The 26,969-nt window shown below is 43.9% G+C and overlaps 2 protein-coding genes across 3 annotated transcripts; one reads left to right on the top strand and one right to left on the bottom strand.

Annotated features, from left to right (window-relative positions):
• Positions 1–833: 833 nt before the first annotated feature.
• kctd20 (potassium channel tetramerization domain containing 20) lies at positions 834–4,119 on the top strand (the record flags this gene model as incomplete). Its single annotated transcript, XM_080547895.1, has 6 exons — positions 834–928; positions 1,402–1,504; positions 1,795–1,915; positions 2,493–2,690; positions 2,869–2,979; positions 3,851–4,119. The coding sequence occupies exons 2-6, from the start codon at positions 1,403–1,405 to the stop codon at positions 4,117–4,119; spliced, it is 801 nt and encodes a 266-aa protein (XP_080404021.1). The 5' UTR covers positions 834–928; position 1,402.
• A 7,091-nt stretch (positions 4,120–11,210) lies between these two features.
• On the bottom strand, positions 11,211–20,522 carry stk38b (serine/threonine kinase 38b; the record flags this gene model as incomplete). Of its 2 annotated transcripts, none has more annotated exons than XM_080548240.1 (13): positions 11,211–11,347; positions 11,756–11,856; positions 11,958–12,053; positions 12,246–12,369; positions 13,333–13,450; positions 15,354–15,415; positions 15,778–15,874; positions 16,917–17,071; positions 17,441–17,564; positions 18,147–18,230; positions 18,359–18,481; positions 18,600–18,651; positions 20,392–20,522. In XM_080548240.1, the coding sequence occupies 13 exons, from the start codon at positions 20,520–20,522 to the stop codon at positions 11,211–11,213; spliced, it is 1,404 nt and encodes a 467-aa protein (XP_080404366.1). The 2 variants fall into 2 exon arrangements, with proteins under 2 accessions (XP_080404366.1, XP_080404367.1); XM_080548241.1 differs by having other exon boundaries at positions 11,211–11,341.
• Between the last annotated feature and the right edge of the window lie 6,447 nt (positions 20,523–26,969).

Below are 26,969 nucleotides of genomic sequence, written 5' to 3'. Positions count from 1 at the left end.
CTGCGCCATGAAAATCAGGTCAGTACAAGTTGTAACTCAATTCTGCTCCACCTGTTGCAACAATCCACAGGTCTTCCACCTGTTGTCATCATGCACCTGTCCTGAGACCTGTTGCCTACAGTGGAATGCTGCTGTGCACCTTTGCAAGACCATTAGTCCTGAACCCTATACAGTACAGATACAATTTAATTGTCATTGACACAGTACACGTACAGAGACAGCGAAACGCATTCGGCATCTAAGCCAGATGCAATAGGCTAGTGCATAGTGCAAAAGTCATAAAGTTATATGTAGATATACAGTGAGATATGTACAGACAAGATAGTACAGACAAGATGGTATAGTGGGGGGGGGGGGGGTGCAATGTACCTCCTGTTGGGGGGTGGAGGGGGCAGGGTGAGGGGGAGAGGATGGGGGTGGGGGCTAGGGGGCAAGGCTACCGCCGGAATCTTGAGTTCAGCAGCTTGCTTGACAGCTGCAGGGAAGAAGCTGTTCTCCAGCCTGCTGGTGTGGGAGCCTCGACTCCTGTACTGCCTCCCATGTGGGAGGAGGGCAAACAGTCCGTGACTGGGGTGGGAGGTGTCTTCAATGATGCCTCGCACCCTCCACAGACACCGCTTTTCCTGAAGGTCCACGATTGGGCAGGTAGTTGGGCACCGGTGATGCCCCAATGTGAGAGCTGATTTTCCCCTTTCCTCCCTGTCCAGTACCGGTACTTAGTCTAATGCACTCCTCCTTCTCCCACAGACAGTGAGATGTCAGCAGGCCCAGAGTCGTACCTTCGGGCAGAGGTGAGGGGTGGAGCTGTCCCCCCCAACCCCCCACCGCCTCGTCCCTCCTCTGAAAGAGTGACTCTAATAGTGGACGGTACACACTTTGTGGTGGATCCCGCGCTGTTCACCACCCACCCGGACACGCTGCTGGGGAGGTAAGGCCCACCCTCTCAGTGGACGAATCTCAAAAGCCCCCTTCCCTTGACTTCCTCTTCCTCAATCCTCACCTGCTTCTGAAAATTCATTGGATGAGGAGGTCTGAGGTTCTCCAATCCATTTTGTGAAGGAAGCGAGGAGATAAGACATAAGGAATCAAGGAAATATATTTGAGATGTTTTTGTTTTTGTTTGGACCTATACCAATACTAGCTCTATGACTTAATTAGGATGAGCTGCACACTGCCCTACTCGTTTGCCTTGGACTCGGTTATCCACCACTGTACATGTTTTGGCTTACCCACACACACACACACACACACACACACACACACACACACACACACACACACACACACACACACACACACACACACACACACACACACACAGGCACATGCACACTCATGAATATTTGACAAACATCGTTTTTTAGGTGAACTATGCCTTTAAATGTTTCATTTCAATTTCAGGATGTTCGGTCCAGGCCGTAAGCATAACTTCACACGACCAAATGCTAAGGGCGAGTATGAGATTGTTGAAGGCATCGGGGCCAGTATCTTCAGAGTCGTCCTGGTGAGTTTCTTACTAGAAGCAGGATGACGTCATATGGACGTTAGGGACAACTCCCATTAAATTGTGCCATTTTAAGTTCTTTCCATTCAGTACTGAGCTTGAACAGACAGTTTGATACCACATCTTAGTTGATGACTAGAGAACAAGGCAATTTATTCCACAGTAATAGTTGACTGTCAAGACTCACTCCTATATCTCTCAAAAGCAAGCCTATTGAGGTCTATTGAGCACAGCTTCTTATTTAATCAGATCATACTTGCCCTCACCCCCTTCTCTATTCCTTCTCTCAGGACTTTTACAGAGGGGGTATCCTCCAGTGTCCAGAGGGCGTGTCTGTGGCTGAGCTGAGGGAGGCGTGTGACTACCTCTGCCTTAACTTTGACTACAGCACCGTCCGGTGCCGAGACCTCAGTGAGTAACAACCTGGCCCTTTCTCTTTTTTTTTAAAGTAATTTTTTCTGAGTGGGGCAGTCCCACTCATATTTTTCATTTTATTGATAGATACAGTGAATATTTTTAGACAGGAAGGATGGGTGAGAGAGAGAGGAGGGGTGACATGCAGGATATGTCCCCGGCCGGAATCGAATCGGGGAACCTACGGTAACATGGTCAGCGCTTAACCCGCTACGCCACCTAAGCGCCCCAACCTGGCCCTTTCTCAATGGTTCCTCTCCTCCATCCTTCACTCTCTTCCTTCCCATAAAGCATTGGAGGAGAATATAGAGGAGTGGAACTTAGACCTTCTAGAGGACAGAGGAGAGAACGGAGTTTCGAGCAATTGAGAAAGGGCCACAAACTCACATGACCACCAATCCTTTCTTACCACTAGGGCACGTTCAAAATGTCCAATGTTCAGGAACGTTGCATACACTTCATCAGAACCGACGTTCAGTCCTTTTCAATTCTGTTTATAAATGTCTCTGTGATCCTGAATAAATGTCAAACCCAGTGGTCGTCGTTCAAATGGTATGACATCATTGTTCGCCAGGTGCGTTGTTGCACGAGCTGTCCAATGACGGGGCGCGGTGTCAGTTCGAGGTCTTCCTGGAGGAGCTGGTCGTCCCGGTGATGGTGGCCAGCACTCAGGAGGGCGAGAGGGGGTGTCACATCGTAGTTCTGACCGATGACGACTTAGTGGACTGGGACCATGACAACCCTCCGCCCATGGGAGAGGAGCACTCCCAGAGTCAGTAACACGCTTAAGAGTCACACACATTTTAGCCATTTGGTCCTTTAACAGAAACGTACACAAGTTTCAAGTGGAACACGGTAAATTAGACACATTTAAATATATATCTATATATATCTCAAACACCGTTTTTGAATAGCTTTGTGTTTATTGATCTGTCTTTGTTCTGGTCCAGTTTTGTACAGCACCAAGCTCTACCGCTTCTTCAAGTACATAGATAACAGAGACGTGGCTAAAGCCCTGCTGAAGGAGAGAGGCATGAAGAACATCAGGATCGGCATCGAGGGTGAGTCAACTGCACATTTCCTCCTAGCCCCGCCACATATGCCGCTATCGCTAATGTCTACCCCTTTCCTCTTCCTCTAGTCGTCACCCCTGACCTCTGACCCCTTCACTTGTCCCCTACCTGTAACATTTCTAGCTCCTTCTAATACCCCGAGGAGAGCTTCTGCCACATTGCTAACAATTATCCAGCTCATTCTCCTCTACAAAATACTGCGGGGCTGTTGCTATGACAGCTAGCTTAGCATAGGCATGTCATGTCTAAACCTGAACAGAATTTAAACTCGCTCTTTAAACATGACTGCCGTGTTCTCAGGTCTGTGGTGTATAGAAGTAACTTGGTCAAGAAATTAATTCTAAGCCCTTTGTGGGTTTCCCAAAGTCACTTGCCTTGTTTCATACTTTAATGTTCTTTATTTCTTGCGCAATAAATACAATACATTTACTTTCACACTGTTTCAAACAGATTTTTTCACATAGAATATACTGTGGAATAAGGACATGGTAGTTGCATTGCCTTTACCTATAAAAGACATATAAGTAACTAACTAATAATTAGTAATAGTAGTAAATTAGTAATAATAACTCATTAAGTCTCCAGACAGCTCTCCTTCGTTTAAACGCCTGATGGATTTCACAGAGCAGTCACAGTGAACTGCCGTTACAGGTGAAGCGTAACTCTCAGTTTTTGAGGAAGCTCAAAATGCAGCTAAACTAAAACATGCTAGGTGACAGTGCAGTAGCCCCAGCATGTCTACCAGACTCCACACACCTGTATTCACTCTCATTCTCACCTGTACGACACCCTAACCTGTCGAGTAACTTGTCCATCGTCTCTCTGCTGCCTGCCCTGTCGCGGCCCTCCTGTTTCCCAGGGTACCCCACGTGTAAGGAGAAGGTGAAGCGGCGTCCGGGCGGGAGGTCAGAGGTCATCTACAACTACGTGCAGCGGCCGTTCATCCAGCTGTCCTGGGAGAAGGAGGAGGGGAAGAGCCGCCATGTTGACTTCCAGTGTGTACGCAGCAAGAGCGTGCCCAACCTCATGACCACACTAGGGGAGGGGACTGCGGCCACACCCGCCCCGCAGGTGGACGAGCTGGATAGGCTGGTCCTGCCACCGGCTGTGCCTACCAATCAGAGCTGAGAGAGGGAGAGGATATAGAATGTGGTCCAAAGGCACAGATCTGGGGACAGTTATCTGGTCCTTTCTGTCTGCGCTCTTCCCTACCGTCCCTTCACCCTCCGCTCTTTACACACACTGAAGACACACACACACACACACCTCAACCACCTTCAAAACCATACAGAGAGAACACACACACACACACACACCTCAACCACCTTCAAAACCATACAGAGAGAACACACACACACACACACACACACTCACAGACACCTCCACCACCAAAACTATACACAGTGAACATGTCTCAGACAGACACACAGACACACAGAGATACACACACACACACACAGTTGGCTTGGCTGGATGTTAAAAGAGAACTCAGAGTCCTCATGGGTATTACAGTAATCTACTCACCAGCGCCCCTGTGTGTTACATTCAGTGTGAGTGTGTATGTTTGTTAGCATCATGTACGGAATTCTCTATCTCCCTGCCCATACTTTCATTACTTTCACCTGCTCTTTTTTGTGTATTTTCTAAACGTTAATGAAGTTTGGAGTTGATGAATGATGTAAAATGTTCAGTCAGTTTTATAAAATAAACCTACATGAAGGTATTTATGAGATGACCTTTTTTATTACAACTATAATGACTGTGTTGTATGAGACAACTCGTGACGTTAGAATTATAAGGTTCTATCTCCATTTTTGTCAAAATTTAGATTTTTACATAATCTGATCCATTAGGTGTTTATTAATGCCTGTGCCTTTGAGTTAGTAATTCATCAAATACAAAGGTTCCATCTCACAAAACATAATGGAATGTAAAAACTTTGACGCTCAATATCTCTGAACCGCCCTAAACGGAGATAGAACCTTATCATTCTAAACGGAGATAGAACCTTATCATTCTAAACGGAGATAGAACCTTATCATTCTAAACAGAGATAGAACCTTCTCATTCTAAACAGAGATAGAACCTTATCATTCTAAACGGAGATAGAACCTTATCATTCTAAACGGAGATAGAACCTTATCATTCTAAACAGAGATAGAACCTTATCATTCTAAACAGAGATAGAACCTTATCATTCTAAACGGAGACAGAACCTTATCATTCTAAACGGAGATAGAACCTTATCATTCTAAACAGAGATGTGATGTCCGGACTGGACTTGTAAGTAATAATAGTAGATAGAGAACGTGGTCCATCAAACGCAGGTTTATTCTTTACAGCATCAGTATAGCAGCAAACTACTCAACATAACTTCTCAGCATGAATGAGTATGGCAGCCAACTACCCAGCATACACTTCAACTTCCTCCCTAGTCTAACACGTGATTCCGTCTTAAAGGGCAGGACACAACATTTCCCCCTTTCTGGAAAAGAGTTACTTGTACTAACAACAAGGCAAGCAAAAAAATGAAATGGTAGATTCAGCATGTATAAACAAAACAATATCACATTACCCAATCAATATCACATAAGGAAACTTAAATATTATTAATCTAGGTAATGACAGTCTAATACAATAACACTAGACCAAAGTAGTGCAAACAGTATAAGTGCAACAATCCCCATACAACAGGAATACAATTCAACAACTGTCAGTGACCCATTATTAGGCTATTCAAGAGACATAGTCCTTTAGCCATCCAGACCTCTGGATATTACGTCTAGGCCTGGGTGAATGATCAACCACAGGCTCTACAGTGTCTCCGTCTGTGGTTGCGGCAGTGTCTGGGAAAGCAGTGAGATGAGAGGCATTCCAAGTCTTTCCATCACTCAGAATGTATGTGCTGTCCCCCACCTTCTTGCTTATGGTGAGAGGATCACTGTACCTTCTGTGACCTTTCATCACATGCAGAGGATTCTTAACCCGCACTTTGTCCCCTTTTTGAAAAGCAGGAGGACGTGCACCACGTTTGGCATCAGTGTAGGCCTTCATCTTGCGCTGTCGTTCACTGACTCTGTGGCGAATGTTCATCGTCGCCGGAGTACACTCAGGAGCAGGAGGTAACAGAGTCAGCTTGGTTCGCATGGGCCGACCGTGGAGCAGTTCAAAAGGAGATGAACCAGTAGTGGCAGTAGTAGTAGTAGTAGTGATAGTAGTAGTAGTAGTAGTAGTAGCAGCAGTAGTAGTAGTAGCAGTAGTAGTAGCAGTAGTAGTAGTAGTAGTAGCAGTAGTAGTAGTAGTAGTAGTAGTAGCAGTAGTAGCAGTAGTAGCAGCAGTAGTAGTAGTAGTAGTAGTAGTAGCGTCAGTGGGTGCTGGAGCCTCAGCGATGGCCTGTATGCGTACAGTGTCTGGAAGCAGACCATCAGCAGAGACAGTGTGACCCAGGAATGGTAGACTGGGCTCACGGAAACGGCATTTGTCGTTATTAAGCTGCAAGCCAGCAGATTTCAGACGTTGCAGGGTAACTTTAAGAGCCTCGTCATGTGTGTGCCTGTCACTGCCATGTATGATGACATCATCAATGTAGTACTCCACACCCGGCAGGTCAGCGAGAATGATGCTCATCATCTTCTGAAAGGCAGCTGGCGCTGATGCCAGTCCATATGGCACACGGCAGAACCGATACAGTCCATCATGGGTGATGAATGCCGTTAGGTCGCGTGACTCCTCAGCAAGAGGCACCTGGTAGTAGGCGTTAGCCAGGTCAATGGATGAGAAGATGGTGGAGCCTTTCAGGCTGGAAAGGAGCTCATCCATATGAGGCAGTGGAAAGGCGTCAATAATGACCGCCTTATTGGGCTCACGCAGGTCGACACACATCCTTATTTTTCCAGTCTTCTTTTGTATGACGACAATGGGGGACACCCAAGCAGAGGCGTCGACAGGTTCGATCACTCCAGCAGCGAGTAAGCGCTTCAGTTCATCAGAAACTGCGTCTCTGACAGACAGCGGTAGCCGGCGCAGCTTTTGGCGTATCGGTGTGACAGAGGAATCGACCTTCACGCGGTGCACAAAGTTTTCTGCACACCCTACAGCAGCGGGAGCAGATGCAGTAGTGCACTGGAGCACAGGAGTAGGCAGAGATGCAGAGTCATTAGGAGGCACCACTTTGTTGTTTGCAATATGCACACCTAACACAGTCATTAGGTCCCTCCCCATCAGTGAGGTCCCCCTCTCCACAATGAAGAAGGTACCTGGAGCAGTGCGGCCATGGAGAGAAACATCAGCAGACATGCACCCCAGCACTGGAATGCTGGTTTTAGAGTAAGACACCAGCCTGGCAGTCGGTTCAGTAAGTGGAATGTTTTTAAAGTACTGTGCGTAGATGCTCTGTGGCAGTATAGAGACAGATGAACCAGTGTCAACCAGCAATTCCACTTTACTGGACTGTGAGTGTTCTGAAATAATCTCCACAGTGCATGTGATCTTATCACTATTACGTGCAGAATGTTCAGTATATAACACTGTAAATTCAGGGAGATCAACCTCACGTACCTCCTTGGTGTGTGTCTGTGTACTGCGACACACCTTGGCAAAGTGACCCACTCTGTTGCATTGTCTGCATGTAACTGATGCAGCTGGGCAGTTAGTTGCATTAGCTAAATGTCCATCTGATCCACAGCGGTAACATGTTTTCCGCTGTGAAGCCTCCCCAGGCTTTGTACGCTTACCCCACTGTCCCCCTTTTCGTTGTGGAGTGTGCTGCACCGCCTGCACAGATGCAGCCCGCGGCTCACAGAAGGCCTTAGCTTGCTCCGTAGCAGCCTCAATCTGTGTAGCAGTTGTCATGGCCCTTTCCAGTGTAAGTTTATTGTCCATCAAAAGTCTTTCACGGATCCGCGGGTTGTGTAGATGTTCAACTAGCTGATCACGGATCGCCTCATCCGCACGATCGCCATAGTCGCACGTAGCTGCAAGTTCACGTAGTGCAATCACATACTGAAGGACCGTTTCATTCTGCATCTGTACTCTCTTACGGAAAGCATGGCGTTCAGCAACAGTGTTTGTCTTGGGCACAAAGTACTCCTCCAACGCAGTCATTGCAGTATCGTAGTCTGCACCTGTGTTCGGGAGCGAGTAGAAGAGACGCTGTCCCTCGGTGCCCAGGCAGTGTAGTAAGACGGCTCTACGCCGTGCAGCAGGCCAAGCATTACCGCTAGCATTGATGACCAGCAAATAGTTCTCAAAAATTTTCCGCCATGTCTTGAATGGAATGGTGGGCTCACCAGGCGCAGGCAGGAAAAAACAGGGAAACGGCACGTTTACAGCCATTGTAAAAACTAGTAACTCCGATTACTCGTCGCCAATTGTGATGTCCGGACTGGACTTGTAAGTAATAATAGTAGATAGAGAACGTGGTCCATCAAACGCAGGTTTATTCTTTACAGCATCAGTATAGCAGCAAACTACTCAACATAACTTCTCAGCATGAATGAGTATGGCAGCCAACTACCCAGCATACACTTCAACTTCCTCCCTAGTCTAACACGTGATTCCGTCTTAAAGGGCAGGACACAACAAGAGATAGAACCATATCATTCTAAACGGAGATAGAACCTTATCATTCTAAACAGAGATAGAACCTTATCATTCTAAACGGAGATAGAACCTTATCATTCTAAACGGAGATAGAACCTTATCATTCTAAACGGAGATAGAACCTTATCATTCTAAACAGAGATAGAACCATATCATTCTAAACGGAGATAGAACCTTATCATTCTACACAGAGATAGAACCTTATCATTCTAAACAGAGATAGAACCTTATCATTCTAAACGGAGATAGAACCTTATCATTCTAAACAGAGATAGAACCTTATCATTCTAAACAGAGATAGAACCTTATCATTCTAAACAGAGATAGAACCTTATCATTCTAAACGGAGATAGAACCTTATCATTCTAAACAGAGATAGAACCTTATCATTCTAAACAGAGATAGAACCTTATCATTCTAAACAGAGATAGAACCATATCATTCTAAACGGAGATAGAACCTTATCATTCTAAACAGAGATAGAACCATATCATTCTAAACGGAGATAGAACCTTATCATTCTAAACAGAGATAGAACCTTATCATTCTAAACAGAGATAGAACCTTATCATTCTAAACAGAGATAGAACCTTATCATTCTAAGCTCACGAACTGGTAGTTGGAGGATCAGGTGAACCCAGGGTCCAGGTTGAGGATTTGGCAGGAACACTAGTGCCATGGGACCTTAAGTAACCACAGAGTCAGGAACTGGATTTAACATCTTAAGTATGTATATGAAGGTGTAACATGTATATTAACATCTTAAGTATGTATATGAAGGTGTAACATGTATATTAACATCTTAAGTATGTATATGAAGGTGTAACAAACAAATCAATGCAACATTTGATCATATCAAAGTTTTATTGAATGGTCGGATTTCTAGCGTTTTAAAGCTGTTCTCTTTGCTGAGAAAACCACAACATTCAAAATCATGTATACTGCATACAGAGACACTCTATAAAACAAAACACACACCCACTCAAACACACACCCACACCAGTCTCCTCCACCACAGGGAAGTGATCGTTTATACATACAGTATGTAGTTATTTGCAGAGGCATATTTACATTCTTCCTTCAGAGGAACAGCTTGGTTTGGCCAAGTTATACAAAATATATTTTATAAAATAAAAAAAAGAACATCAGACAACTTAACAGAAAGAATTGTACCGCCTATCTGGCATGTGTACCTTTTGAAACAGCATGACGTTAAGTCAGAGTCTATAGTATAAAGCAGCCGCAAAGGGTATAGTTATCCAGCATTAGAGAGAACTTAAAGGTGCAATCTGTAGCTTCTTTGTCAACCTGTGGTCACAGGGCAGAATACACAAACAATCCATGCTTAAATACACACACAAACATACCCACACACTCTCATAGTTAACTTCCATTTACACCAATAAGCACTGCCTCGCTGTCCTGCTAGGTGACCAGACAAGGAACTACAGATTGCACCTTTAAAGCACTCGAGTGAAAATCAGAATGAGAGGAAATCAACACGTACCCCTGGATCCTCTGATCCCACGTCATTCATTTGTCCATCATAAATCCAGCCAAAATGAGCTCAGAGTGTTTGGATAGTCAACTACCGATGATAGTTTCTCTGGAACGCCGGCCTGTGTAATGTAACGTGTGGCCGTGGTTTGGTTGAATTATATACATACATATTACACATGAGTGCAGAAAGTGGTGTCTTACAGAAATACATGTGAAACAAGCTCTAAAATCAAACACTTAACAACTTGAAATGCATATAAATCCACAGCTTCGAAGACAGCGCTTCCTTTGTGATTTAAAAAAATACTGTTTAAAGACATGAAACTGCATGATATAACCAGTTATAAAAAGTTGACCTGTTGTAAAAAATAAAATAATTCACCAGCAATAAAGACAGGAAAGCTAAAGCAGAGAGCTTTCCATCCTGCACACTATCAACTTGAAACTACAGCTCCCACAGTCCTTTTGGGTAAGGCATAAAAATCAATATCTGAACCCTGACAACTCCACAATCACACACAACCAGCATGAGAAGGTTATTCCCTGAAAAGCACTATTAGCATTTGGATGTAGCCTACATGTGTTTTAATGTATCTAAATAGCAACATAAAAAAAGCTATTACTGTTTTGTGGTAGTCATGCCCAACGCCCAAGGAGTTGGCTTACCCAGTCTAATGGGTTAAAGCTGCGGTCTGATGACATCACAGGGGGGACTGAATCACACAGACAGTCTGCTGTGAGTCTGCCAGTTTTAGGGGGAACAGTCAAATTGTTTCCATATGTTCCATGTATGGTCCATTGAGGAGAGGAGAAAGAGACTGCAGGAATGGCAGAGGAAGGCTTTTTAAGGCTATTTTAAGGCTATTTTAAGGCTGTGTCGTAGAGAGATCAGTGCTGGTCGGAGTATTAAGAGGCAGGAGTTTAACTTAGACAACAGATAATGTCACATAGGGCATTATAGTGGCGACAATCATGTATTCACTTGGGGTTGTGATGAACGGTTTAGTGCTGGTTCGTAAACGTTGCGGAATGCTCTACGTTTCCTGAACATTTGGTGTATTGAACGTGACCCTACTGGTGACAGAAAAGGGGACGGGGCTAGAGACAGAGCTCAGAGGTTATCTCTTGCCTCCCTTCATGTATGAGGGGATGGCGCCGCGGGCTGTCAGGCCCTCGAAGCGCTTGTATGTGTAGTTGATGAAGACCCAGTCCTTGTTCTTGTAGTCGGCCTCCGTGTGGTGGTTGGTGGCTACTGCTGCTGCAGCTGAGGGGGGGAGGGGGGAGGGGGAGAGAGGAACAGGAGGGGTGGAAGTGGGGAGGGAGAGGGGGGAGGGGGAGAGAGGAACAGGAGGGGTGGAAGTGGGGAGGGAGAGGGGGGAGGAACAGGAGGGGTGGAAGTGGGGAGGGAGAGGGGGGAGGGGGAGAGAGGAACAGGAGGGGTGGAAGTGGGGAGGGAGAGGGGAGAGAGGAACAGGAGGGATGGAAGTGGGGAGGGAGAGGGAGAGGGAGAGGGAGAAAGTAGGTAAGGAAAAAGGGAGTAGTCATTATAGTCAGTGGGGCTGGCTTATGTTTTCTCTGAAAATCAAATACCGGAATTTTCTTTTTAATCGAAAAAAAATGCACTGAGGCAAACACGTTTCTGCAGAAATGTTGTTTCTCTCACCAGCTCTCTCAGGCTGAAGGATGTCCGAATCTGGGAACTCGTCGAAGTTTGACGTGTCATCAATGCTTTTGATTTCGATGGGGATCGCCGCAGGTCTCTCTCTGTGGGGGGGCGGCAAACACAAAACTGAGTGGTAGCATCATATCACTGGGTCTGTCAATGATGTAAGGGTGAAGTTGTGGTGTCAAATGGGCCCCAGTACCTGATGTGGTCATAATCCACTCCCTCAAAGAACGGGTTCCTCTTGATCTCCTCAACACTTGAGGCTCCGATCCGATGGTCTGCCTCACAGCAGAATCTGCACAGTAACACACACACACACACACACACACACACACACACACACACACACACACACACACACACACACACACACACACACACACACACACACACACACACACAAGAGCAGAGATACACAATCCATCAGAGCTTGCATGCACACAACAAATACTAGACATTTAATGAGTTTTCAAGAATGTTGACGAACCTGAGAATTAGTTCTTTGGCCCTCTCTGAGATCGGCACCTCCGGGGGAAAGACCAGCGTCTCCTTCCAGTTCATCACCTTCTTGTAGGTCTCCTGCGGAGTCTCCGAACAGAACGGAGGATACCCTGTGGAAAGACAAAGACGACATTTGGGTTGGTTAAACAAAGACAGTGTCCCCCATAAGTATTGGAAACAGGAATGCTACTACTATGGAGTCAACATAGAGATTCTCATCTTTATTTAACTCAATGTTTATTTTATTTCCTCCCCCCAAAAAGAAAAACTCCCTAATTGCTATGGCAGTATGTTTGGGGTCATTGTCTTGATGTAATTAATTAATTAATTTAGCCATTTAGCAGACGCTTTTAATCCAAAGCGACTTACAATTGCGAATTACAGGGACATTCCCCCTGGAGTAACTGAGGGCTAAGTGCCTTAATCAAGGGCACACTAGTAGTGGTGTGGTTTCAGGCGGGATTTGAACTCACAACCTTCCGATCACAAGTCCAACTCACTATCCACTAGACCACCACTACCCCTGATGTATGATGATGCATGTATGACAAGCACTGTCCAATGAGATTGGAAGCATTGGCCATAAGGAGCAGTGTAGAAGCATGCTACAGCAGACAAGATGTTTCTGTACAATTCAGAACCCATTCTGCTGCTGCCATCAGCAGTTACATCATCAATGAAGACAAGTGAGCTCGTTCCAGTGGCAGCTAGACACAGCAGGCCACCACCACCCCAGTACTACTGATTCCCTGAAACAGGGGGACTATGTATAAAAAGGGTTGTCATTTCTAAATGGTGAATCTGAAAAAACAGCAATATTGAATTAACTCTTGAGAATCTCTACATTAAAATCCAGATTGTTGGAGTATTGAGCTAAAAGAAGACCAAATGCTTCCTCTTGCCAATATTTTATACAATATTTTATATACTTAATACTTAATGTGAAATGTACTTTTTCCAGATATATTTCTATATTTCGTATATATTTTTACAGATGTCCAAATCATTTACAGCAACTAAAACTGCCATAAAGGGCAAATGATGTGTTTCCAAGCAACAAATATCCCACTTACCAATCAGCATCTCATACATAATGACCCCCAGGCTCCACCAATCACAGAGCTTGTTGTATCCGGTCTGCATGAACACTTCGGGGGCGATGTAATCTGGGGTCCCCACCGTGGAGAAGGCCTGTGAGAGGAGAGAAGAGAGGAGAGGAAGATGGATGAAGTTGACCCATTACACTGATCTAAGGTCTGTTAATCAAATGAAATCAAACTTTATTTATATAACACACTTGTCTTGTACACAGATGCAATACAGTTGGCTTTAGAGGGAATGTTAATACATTTCTGCCTGTAATGGTTAGGCTGTGGAAAAGATAAGATCAAGACAAGTCAAAGTTTATTAGTCACATGCACAGGATACCGGAAGTAAACTGGACAATGAAATGCTCAAGCTTCCTCTCTACTGCGCAGCGATAACACAGAAGTAAGGATAGAAGGATAGGATAGAAGGAGCAGTAAGGGACGATCATAAATCATTATTTATGAAGGGGTACATGGAGGAGATTGGACCTTCGGATCACCAACACGCACACACAAACAGATACAGTGGCATCTAACATCTATCTATTGAATATATATATATATATATATATATATATATATATATATATATACAGTGGGAAAGTGTGTCCACACTTTTGACTGGTAAGTATATATATATATATATATATATATATATATATATATATAATCAACATTTTCATAGGTGTAGGTTTGATTTTAAATGTGGGAGGGGGACACTTCTGGCGTGGGGCTTGGAGGCATTCTTAAGCTTGTTTCCTGCATTTCTATGCACTTTTACAAGACTCAAGGCACCTCGAGCAGGACATTTAGAGGACTTCTGTTTAGATTTTTTATAGTAAAAACCACCCTGTAACCTGTTTCTGAGAACAGTGCTGGCCCCAATAAAGACCTTATAAGGACCTCCTTTGGCATGCTTAGCTTAGTCCTGTGGAGAAGCACAACAACTTTTTTCCAGTCCTATTTTTTATGTCGTTTTCATCATCTGACCTACTATCACTTCTTTTCACTGAGAATTTCACTTTTCACTGAGAATCACCATGAAGAAATGAATACAGAAAGGATTCTATGTTCCTGTACATTGTCATGTGCATATCACTTTAAACTGCTCTCTTATCAAACCACGTAGCCCAACCAATAGTGATACCTAAAATATGTGTATATGGACATGAGTCTCTCTTTTGACTAACCACATTTAGGGGTGATTTCCTTTTGCCTAAAATATACAAATAAAATAGTGCTATCCAGAGTGGCGTCATTTCAGCTAAATCTAGTGTAGCCTATTACAGAATCTTTGGCTCAAAAGTTCCTAATCCTAATTTGTGCAGAGCGTCTGGGAGTCATCTCTCAGGACAGTTTAGTATTTTGTAAGTACATTTCCGCAGCAAGATTTGTAAACAGAAGTTCACTTGATAGGGAGCCACGACAAAAAACACGTCACCACAACATGTTTACCAGTGCAGCTCATGTGCCAACTAAGCAAGTTACACTGATTAGGCTAGCAGCTATACGCTACTTTTCAGATGATCATAGGGGAAGATTACATGTAGGCTAGGCCTCTGGAGAGCCTTGCAGGCGAGGGTGGTGCAGCTACCACACCAGGCGCTGATACAGCCAGACAGGATACTCTCAATGGTGCGTCGGTGGAAGTTGGTGAGGATCTGAGAGGCCATGCCAAATTTCTATAGGAAAATTTCTGAGGAAGAACAGCACGCAGTCTTGATAACGGTGCCAGTGTGATGGGACCATATTAAGTCCTCAGTGATGTGAACACCAAAGAATTTGAAGCTGCTGTGCTGACCTAGATCTACAAGGGCAAGTCTTGCCCAGAGCGAGAAGAGACAGACACTCTGTCTCCACCAGTTCACTTGCACCGTCATTCAGTCAACTCTGAATACGTTTAGCATTAAAGGACCACCATTTGACACACTGCTACAGAAGGTCAACGAAATATGAACGAGTGAGTGAGAGGAATGAGAATGAAAGGAGGGGAGGGTAAAACTCACCAGCTGGCGTCTGTTCCTCTTCCATGTCTCTGCTTTCCTCTTGGAGTTCATGTCTCGAGAGTCTGGGGAGGGAAAAATGGAAAGCGAATTTCATCATTCATGTTTAAAAACACCATGACAATGCAGTTCTAAAGCACATATTCATGTATGGTACTATTCATGGTTGGTACACATAATACCATATTGTTGGTATGTCATACCATTAATACTATTATTGTTAGTCATCTATTACTCAGCAATGTTATTACATTGGTATAGAACAACTTCATCAGGTGATAATCTGCAATCTAGTAAGATCCAGGTGTGTCCTGGGCTGGGTTGTGACAGGACATCTGGTTAACTGGTCTTTGCGCTTTGTTTTACTGGTTAGACACTAATAACTGTGAAAATGAATCATATTATCTGTGATTCTGGTTCTACTCACTGAAGGAGACGCTGTGGTTCAGGTTCCGGTAGAACTCTGTACGGTGGGCTTTCTTCAGCCCCGTGCACAGACCGAAGTCTGACAGCTTTACATGGCCCTGAAACAGATCACACATTTTAAATGCTTTATTTATGTCCACATACATGTACAATTCTAAAGGACATAAATACTAACAGCGCATTTTGATATCATGGAAACAATCTGTTACAGTAATGCTGAGCCAACAACCAGTTCTGCCACACACAGGATGTTATTCACACCAGATGATACCAGTGGGTTGACAGATACAGTATCAATACTGTAAAACAGACAGTATCCAGCTTATGGGTACAGGAAGCACCGCCTTCTCCATATTGAGCGGCTACCAATAACAGCGGATACTGAGCAATATTTTGCTAACTGTTTGGCCCTTCTCTTGGGTAGACCAGCCATTTGAAGGCCTCTAACAACAGACTTATGAACATGGCCCAGGCTGCCAAATATGAAAACTAAAAGTTGACATCTGTAGCCCCCCCACACACACACACACACACACACACACACACACACACACACACACACACACACACACACACACACACACACACACACACACACAGAGAGGGGGGAGAGGTTAGCTGAAGAGCAGATTAAAAGGAAGTGACTTGGCATGGTATGAGGAGAGGAGTATTACATGTCTGTATGACACAACACTGTTTATGAAACAGCACTTCCTATCAACACAGCCAGACCCTGTGTAGAGTTACCATTCACCCATGTGTGGATTGAGTGTGCATGTGTGCACATGTGTGTGTATGTGTGTATGTGCATACTATGTGTGTGCGCATGCATGTGTGGGCGTGTCTGTGTGTATGTACATGTGCGTACTATGTACATGATCGCAAGGTCGGCAGGTCGGTGGTTCGAACCCTGGCTGGCCACATGTCGAGGTGTCCTTGGGCAAGACACTGAACCCCAAATTGCTCCCAATGAGTGGGCCGGCGCCTTGCATGGTAGCTTGCCGCCATTGGTGTGTGAATGTGTATGTGAATGTGTGTGTGAATGGGTGAATGAGAGGCCGTTGTAAAGCGCTTTGGAATAAGGCTCTATATAAGCCAGTCTATTTACAATATGTGTGTGTGTGTGTGTGTGTGTGTCACCTTAGAGTCCAGCAGCACGTTGTCAGGTTTGATATCTCTGTGTATGAAGCCCATCTGGTGGATGGAGTCTATGGCCAGGACCGTCTCAGCCACGTAGAACTGGCTCTCCTCCTCCGATAGGGTGTCCTTCTTCATCAGCAGGGTCATCATGTCACCTGCAGGGGGCGCAACAGAGGGATGCAACAGGTAGGACAAAAACAAGCAGGTCACACACAAAGCTAACCTACATACAGTACATTTCTATGAGTGTACACACACAAGCACACTCACACACACACACTCACACACACACACACACACACACACAAGCCCACTCACACACAAAAACACACACACACACACACACACAAGCACACACACACACACACACACACACACACACACACACACACACACACACACATAATAATAATAAGTACATAATACTGTATGTCCATGGCCACAGAAACACACACATAGAAACATAACCCTCACACACACACACACACACACACACACAAGCAAACACACACCCACACACTCACCTCCAGGCAGAAACTCCATGAGTAAATAGAGGTTCATCTTGTCCTGGAAACTGTAGAACATCTTTACAACCCACAGGCTGTCTGCCTGGACCAGGATGTCCCTCTCTGCTCGTATATGCCCCACCTAGACATAGAAATACACACGTAGACACAACATACAGCATCAACCACCCATAGATTGTTAAGTAGCACCAAGGATGTCCCTCTGTGCTCTTATAACACACACCTGGAAGGCTAGTGAAATACTACATAGAAGCTGCTAGAACCCCATAGAAAGTAATAGAGAACTTTCCGCTCATGAGCTAAGCAGCCATGTTGGATGGTCGATGTGGGACACTGTTAGAATGCTATAGTAGTTAGTTACTGTGTGTACGTGTGCGTGTGAGTGGCATGAAAAGGAGAATTTATTCAGAAATAGCTAGCTGGGAACCGGATGACAGATGTAAACAAAGTGAAACATCCATTGTCCTGTTCTGTTGAAAACAAACATGATGTTCTCCAGTATCAGTTGTAACATGAAACGAGGACCAACAGGAATGTCAGGTATGTCTACGGCCTTTGATAGGGCCTGTGCCGAACAAATAAAAAAGACAGAGACAGAGAGAGAGATAGTGACAGAGAGAGAGAGAGAGAGACAGAGAGACAGAGAGAGAGAGAGAGAGAGAGAGAGAGAGAGAGAGAGGGAGGTCTGCACACACAGACACACCTGCTCTTTCTCCAGCATGTCGGCCTTGCGGAGGATCTTCATGGCGTAGACGTGGCCCGTGTCCTTCTTCTGTACCAGACGGACCTAGAGGTCAGAGGGCAGGGGTCAAGGGTCAAGGGTGAACTGGAGTAGAAATGCTGGAATATAGCAGTTGAAACATAACACTAAAGCATTATTCTCTACTGTTCTGTCTGTTAACGCTTCATGCTCACCTCTCCAAAAGCTCCTCGGCCAATCACCTTCAGGGACTCAAAGTCGTCCAATCCCAGCCTGGTCCTCTTCAGCCTAAGGAACTCTGTCTCCTTACGTGCGTGCTGAGAGCGCCGCATACGCTTCTGCAAGACAGAGTGTGTGAGACTGTGAGTGTCTGACAGAGAGAGAGAGAGAGTGTGTGTGTGTGTGTGTGTGTGCGTGTGTGTGTGTGTTTAGTCCATAGTTCAAAGCTACACCCACCTCCTCATCAGGCAGTCCCTCTTCATCCATGACCCTCTCCAGCTTCAGTTGCCTGGCAAGTGGCAACAAGTAAAAAGGTCAGAGGTCATGAGTCAAACCTTGGGGTCAAATATCAGACCATTCAGGAAGCCATCTGATTGTTTGCATCTCCATACTGAATAGATAAGATCCTGTAACCTCAGGTCTAGCATCCTATTACAGAGTCTAGCCCAACCCATTAAAGGAGCAGGGCGGTAGGATTGTGAGAAAACTGCCACCTCTGGCCACTGCGGCAAAATTCTGTTTGATGTTCCAAACAAGAACCACCTCTCTAATAATGATGTAAACCCCCCCGAAATGGACTTTTAGTGTATGTGCGAAACACACACAGCCACCAGATACAGAAAGGCGAAAAACAGTATGTAAAACAGTAAACTCCTCTAGAGCACCCCTGGCCCCTCCTCTAGAACACCCCTGGCCAGTAACATGTTTATATACAAACTGAGTATCGGGCGGGACCAAAAACAGCATTCGTAAATGAAATATTTCTTTCACAGGATCTCAACCGCTGATTCCTGATGGATCAAAACTAATCTGACGCTGTATCAATGCTTAATAGGGACAACCTACTCTATATATGACCCACTCAATATCCCGGACACATACGGACGCACACACGCACACTCACACTGAACACAAACACACAAACACACAAGCATTTACATAGATACAGTAGGTGGGTGTATAGCCAAAGCAGTCAGACATACAATATCACACACACACACACACACACACACACACACACAATACACACACAATACACACACACACACACACACACACACACACACACAATACACACACACAATACACACACGCACATACGCATAAAAACCAAAATCATTTACATTAATATAGTACGTGGGTGTTCTGTATGCTGTTGCCAAATCAGTCAGGGATACAGTAACTCAGAGTGTCCTTAGCAGGTCTGAGACAACATGAACAATATTATTTGTGTGGACTTCCTCTTTTGGCACGCTTGGTTGAGCTCTGACTGGGTGTTTGCTTTTTGGGCATAACTTCCTTTTTCTGCCTCCCCCAACAGTTATTTATAAGTCATAAAAATTAGGTACAACTGCAGCCTGCAGTGCCTGGAATATTACAACAATCTCCCCAGAGTAAACACAGCTCCTCTGAATACACAGAGAATTAGAGAATGTTTGAGCACATACACAAAGAAGGAACAGTAGATGTTCCCAGAACTGTAAAAGTGATAGATTGCACACTATTGGTATTTTGACAGAGCTGACTTTTAAGGGCAGTGTTCAAACCTAATCTGTGTCTGAGTTTCTGGTTGAGGCTTTCCCGGTATATCTGGATATGAAGATTGAAGGACCTCTTCATGATAACCAGAGTTAAAAGGTGTCTAAAACATTATTCTGTTTTTAGTTTGTTTATTTGTTTGTACACAGAAAATAACATACTAGTACAACATAATGGTAAAACACAAGGTTTGTGCAGGTGAGGTTAAGTAACCCAAAACCGAGCAATGAAAAAGTAATTTAGCCAATAAAAAGTTACAGCTTTCTGTACAACTATTCCATTTCACGGAGACATAGAGGTCAAGCTGATGCCATTGATGTGTAACACCCCTATTCTCACTTCCTCTTGTTTGTGAATTCATTTTTTTGGGGTTTGGTTTGACAGGCTGATTGAATTTTGCAACGCTAGGGTAATGCTGTCTTGGCTTTTAAGCGTGCGTGTCATGTCATGTGTATGTGGGTGAAACTATGTTATGCACATCATTGCCCACCTCATCTCTCTCTCCTCATGCTGGGAAATCAAGTTGCTGTAGAAATTTTCCAGGGTGACTTTGGCCATGGTCACTCTCTCCTTTGTGTGGTTACTCATCGAAGAGCAAGAGGAGTGCCCCCTCGTTGCCATGGTTACCTGCCAAACACACACACACACACACACACACACACACATTAAAGTCCAGCAAGAAGTCTGCTATCAGTCCTCTAAGGACATACCCTATACGTGGGTGTCTTTTAAAATCTTCTATGTCTCCTGTGGTTGTTACTTATCATCTACGCTACAACTGGTAACCCAATCTCTCTGCTGGACATGAATAATTGATGAAAACAATTGATGGAGCAAAACTGTGGAAACACTCAGATGTAGATAATTAATTGCTGGGCAATGCTTTGTGCGTGGGGATGTGTGTGTGCGTGTGTGTGTGTGGGTTTGTGTGATCTGTTTCAGGGCCTTGTAAAGCTGGCCTGTGCACTGGACTATAGAAAGTGTTCTACATGAACCTCAACTACCGTGTTGTCTGCCTGCCTGTGTGTGTGTGTGTGTGTGTGTGTGTGTGTGTGTGTGTGTGTGTGTGTGTGTGTGTGTGGATACACAATGAAGACACAGCCGGTCATAAAAAAGATAGGTATAGCCTCTCACTCCAAACACAGACATTGGCTTAGCATGAGTCACACATACCCTATTCTGTCTAGTGTCCAGAGAGAGAGAGAGAGAGAGAGAGAGAGAGAGAGAGAGAGAGAGAGAGAGAGAGAGAGAGAGAGAGAGAGAGAGAGAGAGAGAGAGAGAGATAGACTCTTAGACTCTTTTGGCACTGACTTTCTCCCTGAAAACTGAACTCATGATTTGTGGTCTATAATGCTAGGCTGAGGACATTCAATTATCCCTAGGTTTAAGTTTAGACACAGAAGAACAGAACCCTGGGGAATGCGGCGTGAGCAGATAAATTCCGTGAAAAGAACGAGGAGGCATCAAACCATATATAAACATAATATAAACATAGGCATGCATCCTCCCACTCTTAAACAGCAATAAAGGAAAAAGGAAACAGTTTTACTGTACACTCTCACTGGACCGTCTGTCCGGGTTATGAACCTTCACAACCCTAACCCTCACCCCTTCACAACCCTAACCCCTTCACAACCCTAACCCTCACCCCTTCACAACCCTAACCCCTTCACAACCCTAACCCCTTCACAACCCTAACCCTAACCCCTTCACAACCCTAACCCCTTCACAACCCTAACCCTAACCCTAACCCCTTCACAACCCTAACCCTAACCCCTTCACAACCCTAACCCTAACCCTAACCCTCACCCCTTCACAACCCTAACCCCTTCACAACCCTAACCCTCACCCCTTCACAACCCTAACCCTCACCCCTTCACAACCCTAACCCCTTCACAACCCTAACCCTCACCCCTTCACAACCCTAACCCCTTCACAACCCTAACCCTAACCCCTTCACAACCCTAACCCCTTCACAACCCTAACCCTAACCCCTTCACAATCCTAACCCCTTCACAACCCTAACCCTAACCCCTTCACAACCCTAACCCCTTCACAACCCTAACCCCTTCACAACCCTAACCCTAACCCCTTCACAACCCTAACCCCTTCACAACCCTAACCCTAACCCCTTCACAACCCTAACCCCTTCACAACCCTAACCCTCACCCCTTCACAACCCTAACCCCTTCACAACCCTAACCCCTTCACAACCCTAACCCTAACCCCTTCACAACCCTAACCCTCACCCCTTCACAACCCTAACCCTAACCCCTTCACAACCCTAACCCTAACCCTCACCCTTCACAACCCTAACCCTAACCCCTTCACAACCCTAACCCTTCACAATCCTAACCCTAACCCCTTCACAATCCTAACCCCTTCACAACCCTAACCCTAACCCCTTCACAATCCTAACCCTAACCCCTTCACAATCCTAACCCTAACCCCTTCACAACCCTAACCCTAACCCCTTCACAATCCTAACCCTAACCCCTTCACAATCCTAACCCTAACCCCTTCACAACCCTAACCCTAACCCCTTCACAACCCTAACCCCTTCACAACCCTAACCCTAACCCCTTCACAACCCTAACCCTAACCCCTTCACAACCCTAACCCTAACCCCTTCACAATCCTAACCCTAACCCCTTCACAATCCTAACCCTAACCCCTTCACAACCCTAACCCTAACCCCTTCACAATCCTAACCCTAACCCCTTCACAATCCTAACCCTAACCCCTTCACAACCCTAACCCTAACCCCTTCACAACCCTAACCCCCCTTCACAACCCTAACCCTAACCCCTTCACAACCCTAACCCTAACCCCTTCACAACCCTAACCCTAACCCCTTCACAACCCTAACCCTAACCCCTTCACACCCTAACCCTAACCCCTTCACAACCCTAACCCTAACCCCTTCACAACCCTAACCCTAACCCTAACCCCTTCACAACCCTAACCCTAACCCCTTCACAACCCTAACCCTAACCCCTTCACAACCATAACCCCTTCACAATCCTAATCCTTTCACAACCCTAACCCTAACCCCTTCACAACCCTAACCCTAACCCCTTCACAATCCTAACCCTAACCCCTTCACAACCCTAACCCTAACCCCTTCACAACCCTAACCCTAACCCCTTCACAACCCTAACCCTAACCCCTTCACAACCCTAACCATAACCCCTTCACAACCCTAACCCTAACCCTAACTCCTTCACAACCCTAACCCTAACCCCTTCACAACCCTAACCCCTTCACAACCCTAACCCTAACCACCGCAACACAGTGATCAGATGCTGTCAGAAGGACAGACCTTGTCACGTCACACCGCATAATTGATATACCGTATAGCCTATAGCATGGCCCTAAAAACGAATTCACTATTTTGCCTGCATGGTCAAAGAATAAGCAGCATTTCCTCGAAAGTGAAATGTAGCCTGGCCTAATAATATGAAGAACTTAAAAATTAAATAACACAGAAAAGGACATCAGAAAATAAAGACATTTGAGGAAATGGTAGGAAGAAAGGAAATAAATGAGTATATAGACTATGCACATTTAATTTTCTAGGTCTCAAATGTTTTTACAGTTTAAGAACCCCGAGAATTCATGCCATTTAGTGGGTTCTAAAAATAGCCCTAACCCTGGAGAGAGAGAGAGAGAGAGAGAGAGAGAGAGAGAGAGAGAGAGAGAGAGAGAGAGAGAGAGAGAGAGAGAGAGAGAGAGAGAGAGAGAGAGACAGAGAGAGACAGACAGACAGACAGACAGACAGACAGAGAGAGAGAGGGGGGGGGAGAGAGAGAGAGAGAGAGAGAGAGAGAGAGAGAGAGAGAGAGAGAGAGAGAGAGAGAGAGAGAGAGAGAGAGAGAGAGAGAGAGAGAGAGAGAGAGAGAGAGAGAGAGAGAGAGAGAGAGAGAGAGAGACTTTTGTTTAACAAACATTCACCTAAACTTCCCAAAACAAAAAACATCTCCATATCTAATGCTTTGGTCTCGGTAACAACAATAAGAAAAAGTTACAATCTTGTATAGGTGAAAATAAATATTCATTCCCATTGCCGAGGGAAACACTTTTCACTGGCTGCTTTGTTCCGAACAGAACATCTGCCAGACGTCAGTAGTTTACCATCCCCTCCAACAACTCATACAGAAAGTTCATGTTTAAAGTGTTAAAAGTTATTGTACCATGATCCGCTTCGTTCCGTTAACTTTGTCTATTGTATATGATCTTACCTGTTCCGTTATGGCATCAATGATCAATCGCACTAATTCGAGTCCGAGCCCCTCGGAGGATCTGAGGACGGTCGGTATCCATTCGAATGACGGGAAGTGAAGCAGCCCCTCCCCGTACAGGACTCAACACCACCCCGGGCCTGTCCCGGGCTGGGGAGGGGGGGCAGGTTCAGCCTGGAGGTGAGGAAATGAAAATGATGATGGTGATGATGATGATGATAACCCGTCTAATAAAGTCTATAAGAAGTCTATTGATAAAGTCTATAAGAAGTCTATCAATAAAATCTACAAGAAGTCTATCAATAAAATCTATAAGAAGTCTATTGATAAAGTCTATTGATAAAGTCTATAAGAAGTCTATCAATAAAATCTATAAGAAGTCTATCAATAAAGTATATAAGAAGTCTATCAATAAAATCTATAAGAAGTCTATCAATAAAATCTATAAGAAGTATATTGATAAAGTCTATAAGAAGTCTATTGATAAAGTCTATAAGAAGTCTATCAATAAAATATATAAGAAGTCTATCAATAAAGTATATAAGAAGTATATCAATAAAATCTATAAGAAGTCTATCAATAAAATCTATAAGAAGTCTATTGATAAAGTCTATAAGAAGTCTATCAATAAAATCTATAAGAAGTCTATCAATAAAGTATATAAGAAGTATATCAATAAAATCAATAAGAAGTCTATTGATAAAGGCTATAAGAAGTCTATCAATAAAATCTATAAGAAGTCTATCAATAAAATCTATAAGAAGTCTATCAACAAAGTATATAAGAAGTCTATCAATAAAATCTATAAGAAGTCTATCAATAAAATCTATAAGAAGTCTATCAATAAAATATATAAGAAGTCTATCAATAAAGTCTATAAGAAGTCTATTGATAAAGTATATAAGAAGTCTATCAATAAAATCTATAAGAAGTCTATCAATAAAATATATAAGAAGTCTATAAATAAAATCTATAAGTCTATCAATAAAATATATAAGAAGTCTATCAATAAAGTCTATAAGAAGTCTATTGATAAAGTCTATAAGAAGTCTATCAATACAATCTATAAGAAGTCTATCAATAAAATCTATAAGTCTATCAATAAAATCTATAAGAAGTCTATCAATAAAATCTATAAGAAGTATATCAATAAAGTATATAAGAAGAAGTCTATCAATAAAATATATAAGAAGTCTATCAATAAAATCTATAAGAAGTCTATCAATAAAATCTATAAGAAGTCTATCAATAAAATATATAAGAAGTCTATTGATAAAGTATATAAGTCTATCAATAAAATCTATAAGAAGTCTATCAATAAAGTCTATAAGAAGTCTATTGATAAAGTCTATAAGAAGTCTATTGATAAAGTCTATAAGAAGTCTATCAATAAAGTCTATAAGAAGTCTATTGATAAAGTCTATAGTAGTCTGTCAATAAAATCTATAAGAAGTCTATCAATAAAGTCTATAAGAAGTCTATTGATAAAGTCTATAAGAAGTCTATCAATAAAATCTATAAGAAGTCTATCAATAAAGTCTATAAGAAGTCTATTGATAAAGTCTATAGTAGTCTGTCAATAAAATCTATAAGAAGTCTATCAATAAAGTATATAAGAAGTCTATTGATATAGATCAGGGGTGCCCAATACGTCGATCGCGACCGGTCGATCGCAAAGGTAGTATGGGTAGATCGCATGGCATTGAACCCCCCCCCCAAAAAAAGTTCGCCTATCATCCATCCTCACTATGGCTTTTGCCACTTGATTGACGTACAGGTAAGCCAGTCTGCGATCTGATCTTTTCACCTAACACACGGTTCACCACGCATGCACAGTCAACAGCGCCAACTACAAAATACAAAATACCGGCGAGACTAATTAATTAGTTAGCCTTCCAATTTCTACTATTTACTACTAAAGAAAGGGTATACAAATGAGTGGGGAAGCTGGACCAAGTAAGAAACCAATAACGTATAACTTCCATCCAGAATGGGAGGAGGACTTTTACACATGTGATATTGGAAGTGCGTCTGTCTGATCTGCAGATCTACGATGGCTGTTAGAAGGGAAATGTGGCAAAAGAGCGAAAACGTACAGCTGTAACGATAGCTTCTTATCGCGTCAGTCACGTTCTTGTTAAACACAAGAAGTCATTCAAAGACGGCGAAATTGTGAAAAAAGCGTTTCTCGAGGCTGCAGATTGCCTTTTCGATGACAGATCCACAGTGGCTGATGACACCTTGCAGCCTGCCTACACCTTGCAACCAGCTCCTACAGCCCTGACTACTAGAAACTAGCTGCCTCCTCCCAGTGCCAGGTCTCCCACTAAGGTAGAGAAATGCATTTATTTCCTCCTTTCAAACTAGGAAATTACCTGTTTTGTATCTGGTTTACTTTTCTGTTTGTTGGATCAGTAGTTGGCTATGGTACTGCAGACTGGCTGTCAGTGTGTGAGTGAGAGAAAGTGAGTGTGTGTGTGTGTGTGTGTGTGTAAGAGAGTGAGAGTGAGGGGGAGAGAGAGGGAGGGTTTGTGCTATGGCTCCCTATGCAGACTGGCAAATGTGTGTGTGTGAATGTGTGTGAGCGAGAATAGCAAAGAGGGAGGGTTTGTGATGGTCTTCTCCTGTGGCTGTGTGACAGAGAGAGGGAAAGTGTATTGTGAGTTTACTATGCAGGCTGGGAACTGTGTGTGTGTGTGTGTGTTTGTAGTACGTGCATGTACGTTTGCGATGTTGAAACTAGACTGGTAGATCTTGGCAGACTGGCTACTTGAAAAGTAGATCTTGGTTCCAAAAAGTGTGAGCACCCCTGATATAGATAGTAGTC

The sequence above is a fragment of the Nansenia antarctica genome (assembly GCF_963989245.1).
Source record: "Nansenia antarctica genome assembly, chromosome: 18".
Taxonomy (NCBI): Eukaryota; Metazoa; Chordata; class Actinopteri; order Argentiniformes; family Microstomatidae; genus Nansenia; species Nansenia antarctica.
This window is presented reverse-complemented; position numbering and strand designations above follow the sequence as displayed.